Source organism: Camelina sativa, chromosome 3 (genome assembly GCF_000633955.1).
Source record: "Camelina sativa cultivar DH55 chromosome 3, Cs, whole genome shotgun sequence".
Classification (NCBI taxonomy): Eukaryota; Viridiplantae; Streptophyta; class Magnoliopsida; order Brassicales; family Brassicaceae; genus Camelina; species Camelina sativa.
In genome coordinates this window covers 4369313-4379730 of record NC_025687.1, presented here as the reverse complement: position 1 = coordinate 4379730, position 10418 = coordinate 4369313, and the positions used below count along the sequence as shown (strand labels likewise).

At 39.0% G+C, this 10418-nt stretch overlaps 3 protein-coding genes across 4 annotated transcripts in view; 2 read left to right on the top strand and 1 right to left on the bottom strand.

Moving 5' to 3' along the window:
• Positions 1-2890, bottom strand: part of LOC104755238 (dynamin-2A) — an 8945-nt gene extending 6055 nt beyond the window's left edge. Inside the window, exons 1-8 of the mRNA XM_010492595.2 lie at positions 2434-2890; positions 2057-2107; positions 1832-1952; positions 1609-1701; positions 1221-1282; positions 936-1053; positions 453-789; positions 213-360 (exon numbers count right to left, since the gene is read on the bottom strand). Coding sequence (XP_010490897.1) covers positions 213-360; positions 453-789; positions 936-1053; positions 1221-1282; positions 1609-1701; positions 1832-1952; positions 2057-2107; positions 2434-2574 — 1071 coding nt within the window. The 5' untranslated portion in view covers positions 2575-2890. The remainder of the gene's footprint in view (positions 1-212; positions 361-452; positions 790-935; positions 1054-1220; positions 1283-1608; positions 1702-1831; positions 1953-2056; positions 2108-2433) is intronic.
• LOC104768578 lies at positions 3973-6499 on the top strand. The gene is made up of 2 exons (XM_010492583.1): positions 3973-4976; positions 5629-6499. Exons 1-2 carry the CDS (start codon positions 4371-4373, stop codon positions 6268-6270), a joined length of 1248 nt encoding a protein of 415 aa, XP_010490885.1. The 5' UTR covers positions 3973-4370; the 3' UTR covers positions 6271-6499.
• LOC104768553 overlaps positions 8475-10418 on the top strand; it is a 6528-nt gene continuing 4584 nt past the window's right edge. The window contains exons 1-2 of one of the 2 annotated variants that reach the window (XM_010492568.2): positions 8475-9116; positions 9769-10238. In XM_010492568.2, coding sequence (XP_010490870.1) covers positions 8511-9116; positions 9769-10238 — 1076 coding nt within the window. In that variant the 5' untranslated portion in view covers positions 8475-8510. Of the gene's footprint in view, positions 9117-9768; positions 10412-10418 lie in introns of those variants that run through there. The other variant, XM_010492561.1, reaches the window with a different exon arrangement.

Here is a 10418-nt window from a genome sequence, read left to right as displayed (position 1 = left end):
TATGTGGGCTTTATACACATACCATAAACCTCCACTATCAGATTCACGAGAATCCTAACAATATAATGTTATCTTACCACACGTAGGTTAGCAAGAGACTTTCCACTACACTAGCACAAAATCTGAAATGGCTGATTACTAATATAGGTCACCCTCACAATATTCTTGAATTTTCGACTAAATCTAGTTCACTTATGTAAGAAAGTACTTACTTCACCACCAGCCAAGTGGAGAAGAAATTTGTCTTCAAACTCACGGCAAAGCTCCAAAGCTATAGCCCTTGTGCCTTCAGCACTGTTAACTAGTTGTTCACCAAGCCTCGCTAGCTCATCCTGCACTATTTGAGACTTACCCTGGAGCCTGTATAAAGAATTTGAAATTCATATAGATTCAAGTAACCTATGTCATTATAAAAATAATGAAGAAAATAAATATGTTGCGAGAAGCAATACCCAGACAAGATACTGGGAAGCCTGAGCTTCATTCTGCTACGAATCTGGCTTGCAAGGGTGTCCACCAAGGCAATTCTGCCAAGCTTACTTTGTGGAGCCCCAGTCAAAATGGACTTAAGACTTTCACTCTCAGCGCGCCAAGCAGTTTCTAAGGAGTTCTCCCCACTTCCAGACTGTGCTGACGCAATTGAAACGGATTGGCCAATGATAGCTACCCAAGGAATGTCAGTTGTTTTTGGAGGTCCTTGATTTGAAAGAAGAGCCTGAACAGCTGCAAGGGCTTTCGAGTTCTCTGCTGCCTGGTCAATTTTTCCGATAATGCCTATCGTCCTAGTACCTATATGTAGGGAGGAGTGAAGAGAGCTAATGAATATTTTAAGCAAAGTGAAGTGATAATAGGCTGGTAAAATCAACAGTGAATATTAGGTATTAAAATAGTAAGCAAAATAAGATAAGACAGATCGGAAATACTGATGTACTCACTCTCTGGATCATACTCTTTTGCAATCTTCAGGGCTTTGGATGATGAAATTTCAGATGCCTGGCTAGCAGGCACTATAACCAGCAGTATGGCGTCATTGTGTTGCACGTACTCGGCAATCTTGCAAGGAGATCGAAGAAACAAACGACAATTTCAGAAGGACAAACATGATAATGAATCTTTGTTAGCACTTCAGTAGGAAATCTGATAAAAATAGTAGAAATCTTATGTTTTCTTGTCAGGTAAATTAAGGTATGACAAAGGCATTAAGTAGTTCCAAGGCTCACCATTGACTCGTCTACAATTCTCTGGTCCAGTCCAGGCAGATCAACTAATTTCAATGGTGGAGCTGAAATGTAAAGGGTAAATGCACTATGTTATGATGATCAAAGAAAATTTCAAACTAAAATCCAGGTCATGTCATCATTCATGTTCAAAAGAGTACTATTTATTTTAAAGCTCCGTAAGATATATAATCTGATACCCACAAACTTAAATCTACAAGCTCTAAACCAGTATACTAGATTGAATATAGGTGTGGCAAGTTATTACAGCTGACCAGTTCACTGATATCAAACACACATTCATCTGCCCAAGTTAGGTTAGCTACGGATGTGGTACTTGAAGAGTAGATTGGCTTGCCACTTATGCTTGTGAAAGTAAAACGAAATTTACCTGTGCTGGTACGAAGTTTTAAATTTATTTCATCACGGTTCTTCCCCGAGGCTCCTTTGCTAAGTCTATCTTGTAGAGAATGTCTTAGAGCACCTGCAATACACCCATGTAGAACACAATGTTGATATTATGAGAACATAGGTCGAATCCTTTATATCGTACATGCAGAAAGGAGCCTTACATACCATTGGTAAATTGCATATGTTCATAGAGGGAGACTTACTTGCAGAAACTTGTTGAGATTTACTGTCGATTTGCAAGATAATAGCCTTGCTGCTTAAAGAACTCTCCCTGCTCAATTCAATTATTATAGGAGCCCGAGTAGCACCATTCTCACCCGTCGGCTGTTTATAACAAGTGTAGTAGGAACAACAGAGGTCAGTATCATCTTAAGGTATGAGCCAATAATAACCATAAGAAAATCCCATATATTCGATGGGCAACTTACCAGGACTGGATGCCCAATTAAACTGTTTAACACTGCTGACTTTCCAGCTCCCTGGTTCAATATGCAAAACAAAAGAGATAAGTTACCATATATATATATATGTAACCATATACCTTCTCCGGCTAGTTTCACCTGCAGTCACCAGTTCCTCACCGGATTTTGATCTCATGTAACCATTATATTATCCACTAAATAAAGAAACAAGCTCCTTGGTTTGTTGTTCCTAGCAAACCTTTAGGTTCCAGGACAAATCGATAAAATAAAATAAAACCTAATCTAGATCCGAAAGATCCACGATATAGCATCGAACATCAACACTCGGAGACAGCATAAAACCAGTCAAATCGAGGAGCAGGGAGTGAGAGCGATGAACTAACCACATTCCCAAGCGCTACGACGTTGAGGAAAGTGGCAGGACGCCTGGAAGAAGAGGTCTCGTCGGGATCTTCATCGGCGAGCAGAGACGCCGCCTGTTTCATCGAATCTGAGAGCTGAGATAACTCATCGATCGCCTCCATCGCGACTAGCAAAAGCCCTCAGCGAATCGAGATCGAGTAACCGATTCAAAGTAAGAGATCTGGAAGGAAGAAGGAAGCCACTCGATTGGATCTGACCAGAACCGAAACTGGCGGTGTATTTCCCCGGCGAGAAGAGAGCCGGAATAAGGAATCCGGTCCGCGAGCTAAGATTTTTCGTTGGGGATTTCGTAAGGGAAAGCAGAAATGAAAGAAGACGAGGTCATAAAGAGGACATATTAAGGAATCACAGAGAAACTGAGACACAAAGATTCAAATTTCAAAAAGTGTTACAAAAATCATATCTTTTCTATACCAAAAAAAAAAAAAAAAACATTTATCGAACTCAAGTGCTTCATCTTTTTTCTTACTTTTAAAAAAAAATTCCAACAAATGTGACGTGGATACAAATCCCTTAATTTTTGATACTTCAGTATTACCAATTTCGTTGATATTTGAGTATTGACCAATATTTATGTGCAAAGAAATAAAAGGCCCAATATATATTTGTTTTTGCAAACAACAACAAAAAAACTTCATCAGAAGAAGAACGGTACAAACATCTCATTAGGCAAAACCAAAAAAACTTCTGTTGTTATCATCAGCATCTCCTTGTGCATGGTTTTCTTAACTAAATTTGTGATTTTTTGTGTGTGCTAAATCTCATATTCCCTCTGTTAGAAGTGTCATCTATCATACCTTCCAACATCTTAGGACTAGTTTGGCAATGTTGACATGTGACATCAAACATGTTGACAATTCTTTGTGATGTATTATTAAACAAAAAAAAAAAAACATTGAACATAATAATATTCAAACAATATTTCCAAGCTAGCTATATATGAAATTTCTAGGCACACGTCTTATCGATACAAATTCTGAAATATCATTATTATAGTAGGGATGATGGGTTTTAGTTCTTCCACTATGCTTTACATAAACAAAATTTCTTACCAAAGAATAATTATTAAACTACTGTATTTCATAAAAATGAAGAGACCACATCCATGATTGGCTGAGTAAATTAATAACATTGAACTCCAAAATTTTTTTTGTAGAAATGTAATTGCAGTGTTAAAAATAAAATAAAAATCTATTAGGAGTATTAGATAATCTATAAGTTTGACTAATGGAAATCTAATTATCTTTTAAAAATGGAAATGTCGGACCGAAGAGTTGACGAGCACTAAACCCACGTCACAGGCAAAACGTGGGCCCACCGGCCCAATAACTGAAAAGAACCTATAGGTTCTTCCCACCTGGCAAGATCTTCGGAGTTTTTTGAACTCGTTAATGTTTTCGACGTGGAGTTTTTTTAAACTTAATTAATCTAATTAAATAATCTCAAGTAATTTTTGTTCTTTTATAATTTATATGTATATATAAGATCAAAATCAACCACACAGACACAGACATAGACATAGATTTATTATTTCTAACTAGAAGGAACAAAAGACCAGATTTGTTTATGTTTCTTCTTCCTCCATCCTCTGTTTCGAAATTCAATTCTTTGATCTGTTTCAGTCATCGTTTCTCCACTCTCTACGAATATATATATTTCCAGAGATCTTAATTCCCTTTTTTTCCTTTTTTCCAAAACTTGATTTGATCCTTTGTTTCAAAATTAGGAAACTCTCTGAATGAATATGGATTTGTGCTTGAAACAAACAGATTCTCTTTAAATCATTCATATGAATGTTTCCCTAAAACTTTTTTTTTTTTTGGGGAACAGTTCGAATTCGCACTGTGTGGAGAAAAAAAAAGATTGAATTTTTTTTTTTTTTGTTTGGTAAACAGCAATGGCGAGAGGAGGGAAAGAGGAAGGAGAAAAGCACATAGGGTTACTAAAGCTGGCTCAAACGCTTTCTTTTTTGCTTATTTTCATGGCCGGAATCATCATCGGCCTCGCCGCTAGCTCTCACATCGATCGCTACTTCAATTCCTTGCCGAGGATGTTCTCGTCGTCGACCCATCTCCAAACGATTCCGTTTTCGACTACTACTGATTACTCCAATTGCACAGTCATACACCGTGATTGCCCGGGGAACGACGAGAACGACGACGACGGAGGAGGAGGAGGAGTCAAGGCGGAGAAACCAAAGGTTCCAGATTGTTGGAGCACTGATGGGTTTGTTCGGCCTGAGAATCTCACTCATGGGATGACTGATGATGAGCTGTTCTGGAGAGCTTCGATGGTTCCTGTGAAGGAGGAGTATCCGTACGAAAGGGTTCCTAAAGTGGCCTTCTTGTTTCTGACCAGAGGGCCTTTGCCTATGCTTCCGTTATGGGAGAAGTTTTTTAAAGGCAATGAGAAGTATTTATCTGTTTACGTTCACACGCCTCCTGGATATGACATGAATGTCTCTCGCGATTCTCCGTTTTATGACCGGCAGATCCCTAGCCAGGTATGTTTTGATGCGGTACAGTGAATGTTGTTGGTGTCTTGTTTATGTTTCTCTGTGGATTAGTACAAAAACAAATACATAGTTTTTTCCAGTGAATTTACATTAGGATTACTGGTTGGTGCTTAGGATTTGAACTTTTCAGTTGTTCTTTTATTGCGAGTTACATCTATTTCTAAGTTGTGTATAGATGCAAATTTGTTACTCTTGCGCATTAGTTTGAGTTGGCCATCTATGTCTTATGCAGCTTCAAGTGGTGACACAGTCTTTAAAGTTCATGGGTAATTTTGCTATTATGTTATGATGTGGAACATAGCTGGTTTTAGGATAAGGAGTTGGAACAGCTTGAAATGTAGGAGTGAGAGTGGAAACATACCAGTTCATATAAACATTATATAAGTTGTAATTTTATTCTCTTTCATTGTCTGGACATGTCGCTATGATCCTGGTAACTGCACAAGGCTTTCTTTTTCATGACACTGAAACCGGTTTTGTAATTTTCTTTGGTTATGCAACCTGGTCCATCTCAAATACTCTGACAATACTTTGATAGATCATGAATAGTCTGTATCATTCTTTGCTAGATCTAGTTGATTACAAATAATGAGAATCTGTTTTGTTTCTCATGGTTTTCTATACTTTTAAAAAATTTCAGAAAGTTGAATGGGGATCCCCACTATTGACAGACGCAGAGAAGCGTCTTCTAGCCAACGCATTGCTGGACTTCTCAAATGAGCGTTTTGTGCTTCTCTCAGAGAGCTGTGTCCCAGTCTACAACTTTTCAACTGTCTACAATTACCTAATAAACTCTGCTTACAGTTTTGTGGACTCTTATGACGAGCCAACACGTTATGGACGTGGTCGTTACAGCCGCAAGATGCTCCCAGATATCAAACTCCATCACTGGCGGAAAGGGTCTCAGTGGTTTGAAGTAAACCGTAAAATCGCCATCTACATCATCTCAGACTCGAAATACTACTCATTATTCAAACAATTCTGCAGACCAGCTTGTTACCCGGACGAGCATTACATCCCAACTTTCTTGAACATGTTTCACGGTTCAATGAACGCGAATAGAAGCGTGACATGGGTTGATTGGTCCATAGGCGGTCCGCATCCAGCCACATATGCTGCAGCTAATATCACAGAAGAGTTTCTACAGTCGATAAGGAAGAACGAGACGGATTGTCTTTACAATGACGAGCCAACTTCGTTATGCTTCCTATTTGCTCGCAAGTTCTCTCCTTCTGCCTTAGATCCTCTTATGAACCTGAGCTCTACTGTCATGGGATTTTGAGAAAAACAAATTTTCATTTCTCTTCTTCTTTCTACTTTTTATAGGGATGAGATGAGTCCTTCTACGAGATATATATATATATATATACACATAGGACTCTTTTTTCTTTATTTTTGGTTATTATTAGTTTCCTTTGGTTATGATCTCTTCATTTTATTTTGGGGTTTTATAGAGATGATCGTAAAGGTCATGCCTTTTTTGTATATAAGAGCTTTACTTGTGCCGCCGACCTGCAGAGCTAATCTAGTTTTATAGATTACGAATATACTAGTATTCTTTTTCATCACTTTTTGGAAGAAAATATATTTTAATGTTTTGATTAATGTTAGAAGCCATTAGAAAACTTCAAGAGAACCATACACAACTGAAACAAAGGAGAACGGTAGCAACAGTTACTTGGCTGTGAGTAAGTACTGCATTGTTAAAATAAGGGGTAGGATCGTGATTTAGCAAACCCCGTGAGATCCGAATCTTCCCTTCTCTCAACTAATACCCTCTCATGGCCAGCCACCACACACAGATGTAGCCCTAAAATTTTTGTTTCTTGATACAACTTACAAGACTACGGTTAGGTTGATAAAGTGTTTTCTATATATTATTAGGGTTTTGATTAAGTGGTATCAAAGCCTATATAATGGTCTCTATTGATTAATGAGAAGGGAAGCAAGAATTAGGGTTAATACATCTTTCTTAATTCTCAAGCAAAGAAAGGTTCGTAACATTTCTCTCTCGATCGGAGTCATGGCAACGTACTACGGTAAGATCTGATCTCTCTTGCTCCAATTCAATTCAAGTTGATAACAATTTGAAAGAAGTGAGTCGACCCCTAGAACTACTAGCCTTAGAACCAGAAAAAGGTCTGATGGTTACCTAATTATTTCGTTGTCCGTTTTGGCAGATGCTGACACGTGCGTGTTCTGGGACGTCGTTGATTTCCCATTCCCTGAGGATCGCATGTTGGACTCGTTTCGTAGTAAAGTCGAACGAGCGCTTCGGATGGAGGGGTATATTGGTAAACTGAAAATCCAGGCTTATGGTGGTGAAGATGCAGATAGGATGGATTTTCTCTGTGCCAAAATGCAGCTTGTACAAAATGGTGAACAAATTAATTCAAGTCCTCCGATCCTATTTAATATAATTAACACTATTTTATATATATATTCATGTCTCGTAATTTGCATGCATCTCCGTTGATTGATATGATATGCATTTCCCAGCGGCTGAAAAACATGTGAGACTCAGTAGGATGCAACTGGACATACTTTACTGGGCATTCCGTTGTTTTCATGACGAACTAGAACATAACGAGACAAATTAACTTCCTCGTAGTTGCTAAAGACATCCCAGGGAAAGACACGGGTTTTCACAATCTTCTTGAAACTTTGACATCCAGAGGTTACAATGTTTTCCTGGTAGTGCCTGATGACGTCCCTCTGGAACAAGTGCCACGTACTGACACTGCAGCCTTAGTATGGCGTTGGACAAATCTGTTCGATTGTCGCTTTCCTATCCTAGACTATCTTGGTCCGGATACATCAAGTGATGAGGAGGATTCTGAGAAACGTCTGAGGATACGTGATGGTCCGGATTCCTCAGGTGATGAGGGGGGCAAATGGCAGAGGAAAGGTGATGGTGATTCTCCCATGATAGTTGAAGTGGGAAGCAAAGACATGAATGTCATATAAAACATTAGCCTCTAACAGATGTTATTTGTATCGATTTTGTTTTCGTGTGGCTATCTATCTATCCATACTCATGACGATTTCGGATTTTGTTTTCTTTGTAATATTATGATGGATCCCGGTCAGCAGTACCGCTTGAAACACCAAAGTTACTATATATCAAACACGCAGCCTTGCTCAACATAAAGAATTAAAGACAAACAAATCAGCCTTGCTCAATATAAAGACAAACAAATCAGCAAATATATTTGCTTCGTCAGCCTTTTAATGAGAAGTACGTTTCATAAACAAATCAGCATTTGGTCAATACACGAAACAGATTTTAAAGACGACGACAAAGATAACGAGAAGTACGTTTCATACACAAAACCAAAAGTCTTTTGAAAAAAAATAAAAAAGCAGAACATTATTGTCGATGGAGCCATTCATGCATCAGATATCCTCCTAAATATGTTGGCAGGCGATTGTTTTACTCGAGCGAATAGGCATTTTAATTCTGTACGAGGGATAGGTTTNAAAAAAGATTGAATTTTTTTTTTTTTTGTTTGGTAAACAGCAATGGCGAGAGGAGGGAAAGAGGAAGGAGAAAAGCACATAGGGTTACTAAAGCTGGCTCAAACGCTTTCTTTTTTGCTTATTTTCATGGCCGGAATCATCATCGGCCTCGCCGCTAGCTCTCACATCGATCGCTACTTCAATTCCTTGCCGAGGATGTTCTCGTCGTCGACCCATCTCCAAACGATTCCGTTTTCGACTACTACTGATTACTCCAATTGCACAGTCATACACCGTGATTGCCCGGGGAACGACGAGAACGACGACGACGGAGGAGGAGGAGGAGTCAAGGCGGAGAAACCAAAGGTTCCAGATTGTTGGAGCACTGATGGGTTTGTTCGGCCTGAGAATCTCACTCATGGGATGACTGATGATGAGCTGTTCTGGAGAGCTTCGATGGTTCCTGTGAAGGAGGAGTATCCGTACGAAAGGGTTCCTAAAGTGGCCTTCTTGTTTCTGACCAGAGGGCCTTTGCCTATGCTTCCGTTATGGGAGAAGTTTTTTAAAGGCAATGAGAAGTATTTATCTGTTTACGTTCACACGCCTCCTGGATATGACATGAATGTCTCTCGCGATTCTCCGTTTTATGACCGGCAGATCCCTAGCCAGGTATGTTTTGATGCGGTACAGTGAATGTTGTTGGTGTCTTGTTTATGTTTCTCTGTGGATTAGTACAAAAACAAATACATAGTTTTTTCCAGTGAATTTACATTAGGATTACTGGTTGGTGCTTAGGATTTGAACTTTTCAGTTGTTCTTTTATTGCGAGTTACATCTATTTCTAAGTTGTGTATAGATGCAAATTTGTTACTCTTGCGCATTAGTTTGAGTTGGCCATCTATGTCTTATGCAGCTTCAAGTGGTGACACAGTCTTTAAAGTTCATGGGTAATTTTGCTATTATGTTATGATGTGGAACATAGCTGGTTTTAGGATAAGGAGTTGGAACAGCTTGAAATGTAGGAGTGAGAGTGGAAACATACCAGTTCATATAAACATTATATAAGTTGTAATTTTATTCTCTTTCATTGTCTGGACATGTCGCTATGATCCTGGTAACTGCACAAGGCTTTCTTTTTCATGACACTGAAACCGGTTTTGTAATTTTCTTTGGTTATGCAACCTGGTCCATCTCAAATACTCTGACAATACTTTGATAGATCATGAATAGTCTGTATCATTCTTTGCTAGATCTAGTTGATTACAAATAATGAGAATCTGTTTTGTTTCTCATGGTTTTCTATACTTTTAAAAAATTTCAGAAAGTTGAATGGGGATCCCCACTATTGACAGACGCAGAGAAGCGTCTTCTAGCCAACGCATTGCTGGACTTCTCAAATGAGCGTTTTGTGCTTCTCTCAGAGAGCTGTGTCCCAGTCTACAACTTTTCAACTGTCTACAATTACCTAATAAACTCTGCTTACAGTTTTGTGGACTCTTATGACGAGCCAACACGTTATGGACGTGGTCGTTACAGCCGCAAGATGCTCCCAGATATCAAACTCCATCACTGGCGGAAAGGGTCTCAGTGGTTTGAAGTAAACCGTAAAATCGCCATCTACATCATCTCAGACTCGAAATACTACTCATTATTCAAACAATTCTGCAGACCAGCTTGTTACCCGGACGAGCATTACATCCCAACTTTCTTGAACATGTTTCACGGTTCAATGAACGCGAATAGAAGCGTGACATGGGTTGATTGGTCCATAGGCGGTCCGCATCCAGCCACATATGCTGCAGCTAATATCACAGAAGAGTTTCTACAGTCAATAAGGAAGAACGAGACGGATTGTCTTTACAATGACGAGCCAACTTCGTTATGCTTCCTATTTGCTCGCAAGTTCTCTCCTTCTGCCTTAGCTCCTCTTATGAACCTGAGCTCTACTGTCATGGGATTTTGAGAAAAACA

Bases quoted from the DNA above. Each gene is read 5' to 3' on its own strand.
- LOC104768578 (XM_010492583.1), top strand. From the start codon at position 4,371: ATGGCGAGAGGAGGGAAAGAGGAAGGAGAAAAGCACATAGGGTTACTA. The intron at 4,977-5,628 runs GTATGTTTTGAT...AAAAAATTTCAG, and splicing joins ACCGGCAGATCCCTAGCCAG to AAAGTTGAATGGGGATCCCC.